Source organism: Talpa europaea (assembly GCF_964194135.1).
Source record: "Talpa europaea genome assembly, chromosome: 9".
Taxonomy (NCBI): domain Eukaryota; kingdom Metazoa; phylum Chordata; class Mammalia; order Eulipotyphla; family Talpidae; genus Talpa; species Talpa europaea.
This window is the reverse complement of record NC_140076.1, coordinates 57772417-57787113: the sequence shown is the minus strand read 5'-3', so window position 1 is coordinate 57787113 and position 14697 is coordinate 57772417. Positions and strand designations below refer to the sequence as shown.

The 14697-nt window shown below is 39.7% G+C and overlaps 1 protein-coding gene across 1 annotated transcript in view; it reads left to right on the top strand.

Annotated features, from left to right (window-relative positions):
- The window catches only part of CACHD1 (cache domain containing 1), a gene marked incomplete at both ends in the record, with an annotated part of 197494 nt that overhangs the window by 92138 nt on the left and 90659 nt on the right, over positions 1 to 14697 (top strand). Inside the window, 1 exon segment of the mRNA XM_084242212.1 lies at positions 13071 to 13219. Within this exon segment, the coding sequence (XP_084098338.1) occupies positions 13071 to 13219 (149 nt within the window).

The window sequence follows — 14697 nt, the reverse complement described above, 5'->3', positions numbered from 1 at the left end:
ATCATAGTTCATGTTTTCATTTAACAAATTCTGCTTCATGTGAGTTATTCATATTTTTACCACAACCCTATAAATACAATTTCTTTCCCTGTTTTATTGTTAAAAATGTTGAGGCTTAAAGTCATTAAGTAATTTACCAAAAGCATTCTTGAATTAGGTATTACAACCAGGATTTTAATCAAATGTGGTCTAATGTTGCTTTTCATGCTTTTTCCACTGCCAATTCTTTGGGTTTTAAAAGGAAAGGTGTTTTATTCTCCCCTAAGAGTTTTACACACTAGCCATAGTGAGATAATTATGTCTAAACATTCTAAGTACTATGATGAAAACCTAGCTGCTAAATGAGGAGAACATCCAAGTTTAAATGCCTGGTTGACATGTGTGCAAAACAATGGTGGAGGGAGGGTCTCTTCTGTGCAATTAGCAACAAGTCTTTCAGCTCTAATAAATCAAATCTAATAAATCAAAACTGTAGCATGCATCTTATGAGGAGGAACATTCTATCACTAATGGGTCAACCTGCACGAACAGAAACAAAATATAAAAATAAGTCAAGTCCTTGAAGGCTCTTTTGTCTTTTTCACTATTTAAGTTTACTCCATTATTAATTTAACTTTATGATAGTTGATTATAATCTATGCCATTGTGGAATTTCTGTTGGGTTGATATTTGTATCTCTGTGTTTTGTATATTTTTGATAAATAAGCACCGCCTAAATGAGAACTTTCAGCTAATGGAATCTGAATAGCTACAGCTGTTGGGCTGGTGCATAGGATTAAAGTCTAACCTCATGAGCTTCTTCTGTGTCACACACAAGTAGAAGTTGATAATTCATCGGCATTCTTAGTGTTGAACTCTAGCTGGTAAAGCTTTTGTTAGTGTGGTTTCCCTGGCGGGTGTAACAAACCCTTAGCTACCTGCCCTCAGAACCCCTAGGTTCTCTCCCAGTATGAAGCTTTGACAATCATTGGGAATATTTGGAGCATTGTTCAGCCAGATTCTTAAATGGCAAAGACAAGCAGGGTCAAGAGGGAGGAAGCAACTTGACAACTGTTTAAGTAATTGCTATTTGAAATTTGAAGTATTTAGCAATTTTGTTTATATTTGAAGGAAAAAATATGTATCAGCATATTTTCTATGTCCTTGTATGTATTTGAAAGTTAAAGTGTTTGTGTGTATGCATGGAAGCTTTAATTTCTGTACTAAAAATAGACCAACTGACTTCAGAGGTATATACTGCACATTAGCTGATGTACGTGCCAGTGTTGAGATAAGCTGAGATCATCCTTACACATACACACACACACACACACGCACATATATCCCTTCTGTTTACCCACACATTTTATATCCTTGAACAAAAAAAGTGTAGTGTCTATTGCTTGTGTACCTGAATTGTTTTCTATGTACATATTTATACTATTTACAGTTGCATTTGTACATCTATATGAATTACACAAAATGGCATTCTCTAGTTCTCCCACCACCACACTAACATTTAAGACCTGAAAATTCTGGTTTCGGGTTTTTGTGTAGTTCTTTTGGCAAAAACCCAGAATAACCCATTTCCTCATTCTCTTGATTCCCTCATTCTCTTGTGTTTCCATCCTTTGAAAGGGTTCAAATGAAGGGGCTGGGACTATTTTTCCATCAGCAAAGGCAGAAAAGGGGGTGTTGCCTTCAAGCCCAGCTGGAGAGAATAGGCTGCCGCCAGGAGAAAGGCAGTGATAGCTTTGGGGCAAGGCAGGAAAAGACATGTAGGCTTCCACTTAAAGCTCCTCTCTCCCTGATCCAGCTGCCACTTCAGCTTTCCACAGAACTCTGTACCCCATATGTGTGCAAATGCCTTCTTTCAGTGAAGCGGATCCTTGAAAAATATGAGCCTGAATCTTTTACTCAAACAATGAAAGCTTCATTTAACTAGCAAGGAATAGATTGAGACTAAGTCTTCATTCTAAAAGCCAGGAAGATGTCACCATGAGAAATGAGCATTCCACTAAAATATGAAACAAGAAGCCCATTTTATACACATTTTTAGTATCTCGAGTTTGGATTATATTCAGAAATGGCAGTGAGGAGATAGTAGCCAAGATTTCTCCACTCCTCCTATCTCTTGCCCTCCGACTCTACCCATCCTCCTTCCCAAGCTGCTCCTACTACTAGAAAAATAACCTCAAGTCTTCTGCACTAGCCGAATGCATAAACAGAACTCCAGAGTGTATTATAAAACCTGGCAAGAAGCTTAAGGGCAGGGACCACCTCATGCCTAAGATATTCCTTGGTGCAGTAGGAAATACTTGTGGTAATGATGCAAAGGAATTAATTGCCACTAATATCAAGCACTCCCGAACTGGGTAAACACTTCAAAAATCTTGACTCATGAAATATCACATGGTATGATAAAATTGGAAACTTACCAAGAACTACAGCTTTTTTTTAATATTAGTAGACTCTGGGCAGAGTAGGGTATATGCGATAGCTGTTCATGGACATTCATCCTGGTTGTTATTTAAGCAGACTTTAGTCCTTTCTATGCTACAGAGTAGATGATGCTTGTTCTGCACAGTCATCAAGAAGTGTCACCATCACATCCGCTGACAGGCATGTAAGGCATCATCCTCTAGGGGAAGGTGTGAGCAGTGAATCCTATGGAAACAAACAGCCGATGGAGAGCAGACGTGCCTTGGTTCTTCTGTTTGCAATCCTCCCTGTCATCAAATAGAGGATGAGAAGACCTTCCTAAATCCAACTGTGAGTTAGAGAATGATATCAGATGCAGCTTGGCAAAGGAACACACAGAACAGTTTAGAGAAGGATATAATAAAATTGTTGTGGTTGAGCAAATATCCTCATTCCTCTGGTTTGGAACCCACATGGGAAACATTACTTTCTGTTGTTGTTTCTAGCAAGTCTTAATAGCAGTGCATTTCCCACTAGCATCCAACATTTACACTTCATCTGAGCAGTCTGTGTGTGTGGTGGTGGTGTTTCCTAATTATAAACAAAAACAAAAACTTTGAACCTCTGTGTAAGAACTCAGAGCTATTTGCCTGTGTTGTAAATGCCCCCCAGCTCACAGGCTGTTTTCCCACTACTTGAATATCTAGAAAGTAAAGCCGCGAATGTCTTTTCTTTATTGAGTGAGCTAAGTGCATTACAAGCTGGCATCATTGTTTGAAGGTAGGATCAGGAAAGAATACTCCAGCCTTGCAAGGTTGTCATACCAAACTCACCACACACCATACTCAAGACTGACATGATTATGGATATTCAAGGCCAGCTGAAAAATATCAACTATTTTAAAGATCCTGTCTCTTGTACTATTTCCTCCTTAGTTTTAAAGGGAATTTGTGGTGTTCAGATTTGTTACTTCATATATGGAGTACACTATGCATTAGATAGTCTTGCACTAACTTATCTTTTTGTAATAGTAATTAGAAGCAACCTCATAATGGCAGTAGCTGAGCTCTTCTGCCATTAGAGAACACTGTACCAGTGAAATCCTAATGCATAATGTTACATTCCATTAGAAAAGTAAGTCAATTTAATAGTTAAGTATTTACGTTTTTGTGTGTGCATGTGTCTCAAATTTATATTCCTAGGAATTGGATTTAATAAGTGGTTGGCCAGGTCAATGGTAAGGAAGTATTTAGTGACAGCAGATTTTTGTTTCCTTGCCCGTGTCCTCTTTCCATTTCATTGCTGAACTAATTGACACTGGCTGGCATGTGTTTGATGGATAGGCTCTCAGAGGGCCTGTGAAGAACCCTAAAATGCTCTGGTTAGTTGGCTTCTAACTGGAAGGTAGGTCAAGTTTCATCCTTCATTTATACAGAAAACATTTCCTGAGTCCCTGCATACCAGATTCTGGCCCAGGTTGTAAGTTTGGTTCAAGATGAGATACTGTTTGCATTGGGTGTGGGGAAAATAGACCGGGCTTGAGTGAAATCACAGGTTCCCAGACCCCTCCTAACTGATCCCCAGTTCCTCTAGTGACCTCCTTGGAATGCTTCTAAGTTGCACTTGATGTTTATGTTCAGATATTTGTACTCTAAATAAGAACTTTACAAGGTAAGAGTAAAGGAACAAGTTTCCTTTTCCACAATTGAATATTTCTTCATAGGCCATTAGAGAATTGCCAAGTTCATGAACCCAGGATATTTTCTTCCCCTTTCTTCCTTGCTTAATATTTTACACAAACTTGTCTCAACAGTTATAACATGAAAGGTTAGAGATTCTGTGTGCTGTGGCTCCTGCACATATACCCCCTCCAGTCCTCAGCTTCTTGATGCTTTGTTAAGGTCAAGACTAGGTTGAACTTTTTTCTTGCAAGGAACAGCCTATAAACTTTCGAGGCCTGAGCACTTGCTTATTTGGGGTTTAAAGGCACCTCAGCTGAGGGGCTGCTATTACTGAGTGAAGTGAGGAGAACCTGCCATTCCCATCATTTCTTTTATTAAGTAAGGGTAGAGTGGGATGAAAAACAGGGCAAAAACCCGTTCAGCTCTTGAGTTGATAACCTTGGCTTTTGGGAGGCTTGGGGTGTATTTCCATGACTCTTCTGGAACACCTACTACAAACTGCTGCCCAAAGCAACCCCATTAAAACCTTTAAAGCAAACCTGCATTTTGATTAAAGAAAGAAGCTGTTTCCCAGAGCTCAGCCTCCTCTGACTCTGGCATGTTAGCACTTGCCTTCTGTTTTTTCCATTGCACTCCTCCCCAGCTCAGTCACAGGGCCCCACCTCTCACAGGATCAGGGTATGTGACCCTGGAGTCCAGACAGCCTTGCACATAAATCTTCCTGGTCCACCTGCATTTCATCTGTCAGCAGCTGACCCGTTTCTCCATTGCTGTGTTATTCCCACACATTGGTCAGAGAACTCTGAAGCCTCCGCAGGCCATTGGAAATTCAAACTGGTCCTGTCCCACCCCTAGGTCTTCATCTATGTTGTCAGGCTCATTGCCTGCCATACCCAGGCTCCACTCTACTGAGTGATTTCACAAGCCTAAAGAGTAGTGGATGAGCAGCCACATCACAACCACTGGCAGTGTCTGAACAGTACTCTTTCTCCACCTCCACCCCCAACAGACTTCAGAGCAGCTGATGTTACAAGGAGGCAGGTCGAGATAGGGAACTAGAGGAGACAGGGATTCAGAACCAGAGTTTCTGATTACCTTGAAGCAGATATGAGCAATATTCAAAGATTAGCTGCCCTTTTCTAGATCTGCAAATAGAATTTTCCTATATGGTCAATACTGATCTGTTGTAGAAGGGCAAATGATATAGTACTGAATAGTTTTAAGCTTCTGCTAGATGCTAGGTGCAATATTAAGTAAAATTTCATACTTTAGTGGTTCAAGGGCATGAATTTGAGTTATTTATTCCATTTATTAGCTTTAGTGATCTTGGGCATGTTAACCAATTACAACCATCTCTAGAAAAAATAGCATATAGCAGTTACCAAGAGTTGTTTTGGGAATTAAAAGACATCATATAAAGTTGTACTTTCAAAGTGCCCAGCCTCATAGTAAGTAGTCAATAAACACTAACTTACTAGTTGGGGAAAATGGGACACTTAATAAGGAAATAACAATAGGAAGGAAAAAAAAATGGGGTCTTAAGAAGGTGTCAAAGAGGCAAAACCTGGGCTGGGAGCAGAAGAATGAGTAGAATTTTGATAATTGATATGGGTGGGCTCATATTTTTCTGCAGCATGTGGAAGATTGTAGCAGAAAGAGAATGGACCCGTGGATTAGAAGAAATGGTCCCTTTGCTTTCTGTACTTACTCAGCATGAGCTTGAATGCACCCCTGGGCCTTGATTCCCTGACTGTAAAAATGGGACAGAGAATACCTACTCTACCTGCCTCTCAAGGTTGTTGAAAGGACTACATGAAACAAGTTGCATAAAAACGCTTTGAAAATGGGAAAATGTGACTCGAGAGTAAAATCATTAGATCCTTAAGATTAGAGGGGATCCCAGAAGAATTTCAAGCTGATGGGGCTGTAGTTATGGAACCTAAACAACACCATGCTGTAGAAGAGGCACTGACAGCCCCAGCAAGGTCAGACCCAGTGTCAGCACGTCTATCCTGACCCTGCTCCAGCTGCTGAGAATCTGTACTTGGGACCTCTCTTCAGGGTACCCGAGTGAGTACAGAAATCCTCCAAGCAAGAACAACTACAGTAGTAAATTGCAGTAACAATAGCAAAACATAACCATCACCGCTTTTTTTTGCACTGACAAAACATTTGACATTTTACATACCTCCTCCTTCTTAGTTCTCGAGCAACATTGTGAAACAGCTGTTATTCCCAGTTTTGACGTAGAGAAATAATTTGCCTGGTTGCCTTTAGCTTAGTAAGTGGCAGAGCTGGGTTTAACTCAAATTTATTTGACTCCAAGCTTAAGCCCTTTGTACCATTTTGCTGTTAATCTAAGAAAAAAAAATGCTGTTTTCCCTCGACCCTGTGCCAGCTTTCCTGTGTATGACTAAGCATGAGGATCAGTTAAGAAAGTAAGATGGGGGCCTCCCCGGTGGCACAGCGGTTGAGCGCTGGGTTGCGAAGCTGCCCACAGCCTCTACAGCGCCGGTTCTATCCCGGGCTGCTCCCCGGCTCTATCCCGGGCTGCTCCCCGGCCACCACAGGAGGGTCCCACATGGCACGCAGATCTCTCCACCACAGGAGGGTCCCACATGGCGCGCAGATCTCTCCTGCCACCCGCTGCTCCCCTCAGCAATGTACTTAGTCAGTCTGCCTGTTCTGCTCTCTGCTCTGGCTCTGGTGAATTCTCTCACCCTCCTGCTCTTCTGACTGTACCCAGTGCTTGTATAAATAAATAAATAAACAAATCTTTAAAAAAAAAAAAAAAAGTAAGATGGTTGATATTCAGGTAGTTCCACTCCCTTTACTTGCCTTTACTTGCAGCTCTATTATAGGAAAATTTAGACCCCCCCCATTATTTCTCTTTCACTGCTGCATGCACCGGGGGTCTTACAATAAGAATGATTTCTTATACTTCTGGATTTTATATATTCATGTTTCCTACATCAAAACAAGCTCTTGAAAGGGGATATTTTACTCTGAGAAAACCAAAGCTACAGGAACTTGTCCAACTTCCCAGCCAGTTAATGGGAGAGTTGTATGTCTGTCTGGGATATTACAACTATTACCAATAAAAGTAATGAAGACTTAGAAGATTGCTTACATGCTGTGTACAGTGTGCAGCATGAAACAGTGTTCTCTACTGAATGAACTTGGCAATGAAATGATGTTCACAGATTAAATAATTGTGCTTGCCTATACTTAAAATAATTTTCTTGTTACATTTAAATAACCAAGTCCTCCAACTGGATTAGAAAATGAAAGATTTATTCTTGAGTAATAAGGCTGGAATTGAAGGAAAGGAGAGATAACTATTAAATTCTTATCACACCACAAAGGTTTTTGAATGTCAAATGTTAAACTCTTCTGCATTCAACAGGAATTTTGCTATGAATCTTCAGACCCCTAGGGTACCTTTCCTGTGTGTGCCTGTCAGCTTCATTGTTTTGTATTTTAAATAAAGCTTTCCCTAATGTTCACCACTCTGCTGGCCCTTCCTTTTAGGAGACAGACATAAATAAAATGTGTACTATGCTTTTGCATTTTTGTTTTCTACTATCTTTTTCTGTGTGCCCACCCCTCCCCCCAATTTTCAGAAGTATAAAGCTAAGGTAAAAAGAGCTTTTTTAAAAAAAGAGCTCTGGGGAAATATGCAAATGACAGAAATGTCTATGGGAAAATTAAGGGAAGTGAAATTCAGCAAGAAAGAAATTCATTGATGTTGTGATGAAACGTTGTCACTGGAGATGATGACAAATTAGAATCCGTTCCCATGGGGACCAGTGCACTACCTACTGATCATTTGACCCATGGCTGGATGTTGGCTAGCCAAAGAATTGACCCAAAAGATGACAAGATGGTTTTAGCCCCTTGTCTCATCAGCATTCAGGAACCCCTTAGGGGATGAAGGGGAAAGGATAAAGAAGGATAAAAGATGAAAGCTGAACTGTGGAAAGAAAAATGTTTTTAATTACACTGAGGAGGATTGTGGGTCCACCTGTAGCTTTTTGTTGAGAATGTCCTTTGTTTTCTCCTGTCTGCAGGGATCATGGCAGGATATAGACCCAGAACTGTCTGGCCTCTTGGAAGGTTCCATGTTGGTAGCCAGTCCTCTTCAGTTGAACGGATACATTTAGATTTAATCTCTCTGTGGGCTATCTTTGCTATAATAGATTCTGTTATGCTTGCTGAGCAACCTGGATTTGGTTGGCATGCTAAAAGAGATTGCTTTTGAGTCAGAAAGAAAAAAAATATCCCGCAGCAGAGCATGAGTTGAGGTTTCCAAAGAGAGTCTCTATCACATTCCTTGTCAGAAGGGCCCAGGAAGGTCATCTCAAGCAGCAGGGTCAAGGGAGGCCAGAGCATCCCCTGGGAGTCAAGAGATCCTGAAACTCTGTCTGCCTCAGTTTTTTCACTTGTAAAATGGGCAGTAGGATTTTGTCATACTATCTTACGAGGACAGATAAATTAATTCAGATGAAAATTCAGAGCGAAAGACTGAACTCTGAAATTCACTTCCAGAAGAAAAGGAGTCATTGTACATCCATTCTGTTCTCTTTCTAGGTTCTGACAAACTAGCAACCCTCTTGGAGTAGTTTGAATAATTTAAGTTCTTTTATTGTAACTTAGCCCATCCAGTAGGCAGGTGATCATAAGTAGAGATTGATGCTGGAGAATGCATTATCTCAAATTTGGCTCTATCCCTTTTTTGTATCAGTGGGTAGGAGTCAGCAATTCTAAACATATTTGAAGTTGATTTTCGTAAGAATTATGAAACATTCTAAATGAAATCATACTAATTTTTACAAATTTTATTATTATCAAGTAATGAGACTGTCTGGATTATGGTATTCAGCCAAGAGTTTCAAAGCACTTGTTAAAAATAGTTCTAAAAGGAATTGGGGGGGGGGGGTCGAGGTGGGGAGAGCAGGCAGCTTCTTGGCCTGTGTATCCCAGAGAGAAGCTTATACTCTGAAGTCAGGCTACCACTGGGTTTGGATCCCAGCTCCACTACTTGCTGGCTTTGTGACCTTGAGCAGGTTATTTAAGCGTCCACTTCACTTTTGGGAAATGAATGTGTGTGCCCTCTCATGGATTGAAGGGTTGAATTGATATATGCTTTTTTAATTGATAGATGCTTGTGAGGCGCTCAAAATAGTGGCCCACACATAGTTTGCACTTAACAAATGTCAGCAATTTTTTTCCCTAACAAGGCAAGGTAAGATATCACAGCATGAAAGATTGTGGTGTTTCTGACGGAGTTTCTGATTAAGAGCTGTGACTCTTCATAGAAGGAACTTGCATTTGAGCCCCTTTGTCAATTGCCGTGTGTGTCTGGGCTTTGCATACAAGTTACCGCCTCCACAGATGAAGAGGCCCTTTGAGGCCCACCCTACCCTACCCAGAAGACTAAAGGTAGATATCGCCCCTCCCCCCATCAATATCAGTCACCCCAGCCAAGTTATACTTAATTCTAAGACTAGCACAGTGCCAAGGGGCTCTTTGTGTCTTGGTCAATGATGTTACCAGGAGTTCCACTATTCAACCTGTGTGAGAGGTCGTGTCTGTTGCTCATGCCACCACTGCAGCTTCTTTAAGGTTTGGTTTGTCTGAAGCACCCTAACTTAGAGCAGGTGAATATGCAGGCTTATAAACAAAACTGCCCTGGATATGAATAAGTGAGTGGTTCTCACTTATTTTGTGGATTGTGGCTAATCACTTAACCTCATTGATATAAAATGACAGCATCTAGACTGTAGGGTCTTTGTGCCTAATATAATGGTAAGAACTACTGCACAGTAGCTATTAAATTTTCTGAAGAACACTAAAATCTCTTGGCAGCAGGTTTTTCACCCACAGGCTACAATCTTGAGAGTTTGGTGATTTAGATGCAGTATCTGGACCTGGACTTGAGAGGCTTTGTTAAGCTTCGATATGTTTATTTTAGGATGGGATCCTACCCTGGGTGTTCTAGTTACTAGTTGCTGCATAACAAACGACCCCAAACTGAGTGGCATAAACAACTATTTCTTTATCCTATAGATGTTGTGAGTCAGGAATTCACTCCAGGCACAGCAAGAAGAGCTTATCTCTGCTCCACTATGCCTGGGGCTATATGGCTGGGGTGGGTGGTGGGGGAGAACTAGGGCCTGGAATTAACTAGAGGCTTCTTAACTCATATCCGGAGCCTGTGCTGGGATAACTTGAAGACTTGCTCAGCTGGAGCTGCCAACCAAGCACTTAACTATAGCCACTTCCTGTGTCTTGGGCTTCTTACAGCATGATGGCTGAGAGCATTCCAAGAGAGACAAGCAAAATCTAGAAACTGCACAGCCTTGGGAGTTGAGTTACCTTTCCTATTCTCTGTTGGTAGAGACCATTGTAAGCCCAGCTATGCAAGCAGGAACATGGACCCCATCTCAAAATAAGGAGTGCAAAAGAATTCAGCATAGTTTTTATAAAACTGCTAGGATTATGGCTCTGTCTTGAGACATACTAGGAACTTGAATTCTAATACATCAAAGCAGCCAATACAGTCTCTATTACCATTTAATTTGGCCATCATATAATGAAAGAAACCACAGGAAACAACATATAAGCAAATAACTGCATTTCAATAAAACTGTAGGACTTATAATGTTGTACATTGTATACTTGTGCATTTTTACACATGTGAAAGGCAGAAATGATTGCTTGTTTGTGGAAAATTAGTGATATTTATCTTATCTTAGACCCTAGGAAGGCAGAACTTGTTGATAGTTTCCAGAAAAATATATTATTGTATATTTTAGAAAGTATTCCATGATTTTAAAGAAATTGTTGATCCTTAGACCAAAAGATAAGATTAATGAGTTTCAGAATGAATTTATCTTTACTTTTACTTTACTTTTATACTTTCAAATATTATTTAAATTTTTTTGGTCTGCGTACAATGCTAGGCAGTGTTCTAGGTGCTGAAGATACAGAGATGAACAGAAACAGACATAGCAGCTGGTCTTACAGAGCATATGGTCTAGCAAAATTACCAGATATTAAATAGTAAAATTAAAATGTAATATGTGTATTACGGGGTGGGGACGGGGGGACAGGCAAGGCAAGCAGGCCATCAGGAAAACAAAACATTAGTTTTTTTAAGGGTACCTGTTTGTCTCTCATCTTCAACTACTCATCAAATTTAGGAGACTAAGGGGACAAGCATTGGTCTATTTAGCACAAAATGCTGTTTAAAAATTATAGATCATCTACTGATGATAAGTGAATAGTCCTATATTGAAGCTACATTTAAAAAACATAATCAGGGGCTTCCCCTGGTGGTGCAGCAGTTGAGCGCTGGGCTGTGAAGCTTCCCGCAGCCTCTGCAGCGCCTGTTCGATCCCCGGCCACCGTCGAGACCCCGGCCACGTGGCACCCAGACCTCTCCTGCTGCCCGCTGCTCCCCTCAGCAGTGTATTTCATCAGTCTGCCTGTTCTGTTCCCCGCTCTGGCTCTGGTGAATCCTCTCACCCTCCTGCGCTTCTTCTGACTGTACCCAGTGCTTGTATAAATAAATAAATAAATCTTAAAAAAAATAAAATGTAACTTAAAAAAAATAAAAAACAATCAGCATATATGATGACATCTTTCACACAAAAAACAAAAGAGAAATTTATAAATAATGAAGTTTGTTGGATTTTTTTCCCACTCCCTTAAGGTGTTCAACAGCATGATGGTCTCCATCTGCTAGATGTCAGTAGTACTCTGTACCAAGTTGTGCCAAAATGGTTTCCAAACTTTGTCCAATGTGCCCTGGAGTGCAAAGTCACCCATGGTAGAAATTGCAGGTGGACTTGTTAATTTTTTAAATTAACAGGAATGCTAAAATGAATTTAGATAAGCCATTATCATTAAATGAAACATTACATTCATGCTCTTGTTATGTCCAGAAATTGCTCTAAAGTTTATAGTTTGTGAAATATTTAGCTGAGAATCTGAGTTATTAAATTCAAGCTCTGATGTTTCTGAATATCACTGGAACAAAATCAAATTTTAAAATTGTCTTGAAAATAACAAATGAAGACATTCTGTTTTGGCTTCATGTTCTCAGCCTGTAAGCTATTGGATTGTATGAGATGCATAACCCAAAGGAGATGATTAGTTCTCCTCCAGTGTGCTAGTAATGAATAGTTCTACAAAACCAATTAGCTATAATTCTATCAGTCATTTCATTTGGGCAACATTTTGTTTAAGGGGAAGAAAAACAACACTGTTTTCCTTGGAGATCTGTAATTAAGCGGTGATATTTGATGGGAACAATGGAGGAAAAAGCAGTATGCTTATCAATTTGCTCTTGTTATTCCCACATGAAAGTAAATTATGATGAAGTGTTCTGCTCACAGCAGTTAAGAGAGACATTTATTCATCTGAAACATGTAACAGACCCAAACATGAGTATATTTCTAACTATGTATTTTGTTTTATATAGCTATAGTTCCAGGGAATTGCCATTCATATGGAAAATGGAATGGTGCCCCCTGGAGTTGTGCAGCAGGAGATACTGAATGTCATTTCCCCTCCTGAATTTCCCCCTGAAAATCCAGAACCTTGGGTTGGTGGGGTTTTTTTTCTTCCTATCACAGCTATTGCTTTGTGACAACAAATGCCGATGGTCTTGCTGACAATAATATCAATATGCTTTTCTCCTTTCTCCAGTGAGGTATTTTACGGATCAATATTGTTCTATTTGAACATGTAATGCATTGTTATCTTATAAGACAGAAGATTAATTTAGTGTTTGAGTATCCTTTCACAACATCTAGGCATTCTGTAATTTTTACTTCAAATCTTATAGTGGAGTAAGACTTGATGTGTGTTGTTTGTTTTACCTGAAGTTCAATGTGCCACAAATTAATTAACTTACTGAAAAATATAGTGTGGGTTATTGTCTTGAGCTTTTGATTTATTTTGTTCACTGCTGTCCTACAGCTAGCCAAAAAAATCCGAGAGAAGTTCAACCGTTACTTGGATGTGGTCAACCGGAACAAGCAAGTAGTAGAAGCTTCCTACACGGCCCACTTGACCTCTCCCCTAACTGCAATACAAGACTGCTGCACAATCCCACCTTCTATGATGGAGTAAGACTTAACATTTTTTTGTTATTGTTTAAACCAGGAATTGAAATTCTTTCCATTGGTAATCAGTGTATCTCTTTGTTTATTATAAAGTATATTATTTCTTTCTTAAATGAGCCCTTTACCTTCACAGATATAAGTGGTATTTCTTTTGTTCACTACCACCATCCACATATAGTCTCTTGTCCTTTTCTCTCTCCCCTCCTCCTTAACCTCAGACTCCTTGTGGTGTATATTGATGTCCACTGTTTTGTTTTGTTTGTTTTTTACATTTATTTTATTTATTTATGCATACAAGAACTGGGGTGTTGGCTAGAGGTGCGGGGAGGGCTGGTGAGAGGATTCACCAGAGACAAAGTGGGGAGCAAAACAGGCAGATTGACTGAAATGCACTGCTGAGAGGAGCAGTGGGCAAGACAGAAGAGGTCTGCTGTGCCTTGTGTGTTAGCTCACTGGCCAGTGGGAGATCGAACTCATGCAGCAGTGGCTGCCTATAGCTTCATTGTACTGAGACTTAAACCCTTGCACCACCAGGGAGACCCCCCCTTTTTAAAAAAGTGTTTTGCATTATCTAATTGTCTGCTGTGTAAACAGCCAGTATTCTTTTTTAATCATTCTGAATCGCTTTAATAAAATATAGTTCTCTTTTCAAACTCTCTCATTTTGTTGAAAATGGTTGCATTTCATTCTTTCTTATGTCTGTGTAGTGCTCCATGTTGTGAATATATCACATCTTCTTGACTAGTCAGTCACCTGTCACTGGACACTTAGGCTGCTTCCATGTCCTAACTGTTGTCAGTAATGCTGCTATGAACATGGTGGATATATGGGTTTTTGTGCTGATGATTTAATTTTCTTTGGATATATACCCGAGAGTGGGCTTGCTGGATCATATGATATGTCCATTTGTAGTTTCTTTAAGGTAAATCCAAATTGCTTTCCATAATGGTTGCACCAGTTTAGACAACCATCAATAATGTAATAGGTTCCTTTTTCTCTGCACCCTCTCTAATACTTGTTGGCAGTCTTTTTTAACATGTGATATTTAAAGATGCATGATCATATTATTCTATATGTAAGAAATTCCTGGACCATCCCTGCTCACTTTTTTGTCATACCGGGGTTCAGATTCAGAAGTACCAAATGTTTGAATACAGAGTTGACTAAGTCTAGAAAATTGACTTTTGTCATGTGCAACCAATAAGGTATGAATACCATAAGTCTCACTGATTCTGGTAATTTACTTAATTTAAGGGAATTTTTTTATCTTTTATAAAATTAGCAAAACTCTCCACTTCTTACTTTAGTGTAGTTACTGCCTTTGAAACTATTTAGGAAAATACCATTTCAGATACTATTGAAGCAGAATTAGTAGCTGTATGATCAAGGATTTTTAATTTATTGGCTAGTGATACAGAGCCATGTGATGCTGGAAATTGTAGGAGAAAAATACCTGGGCATACAGAGAACTTCACTTTTTT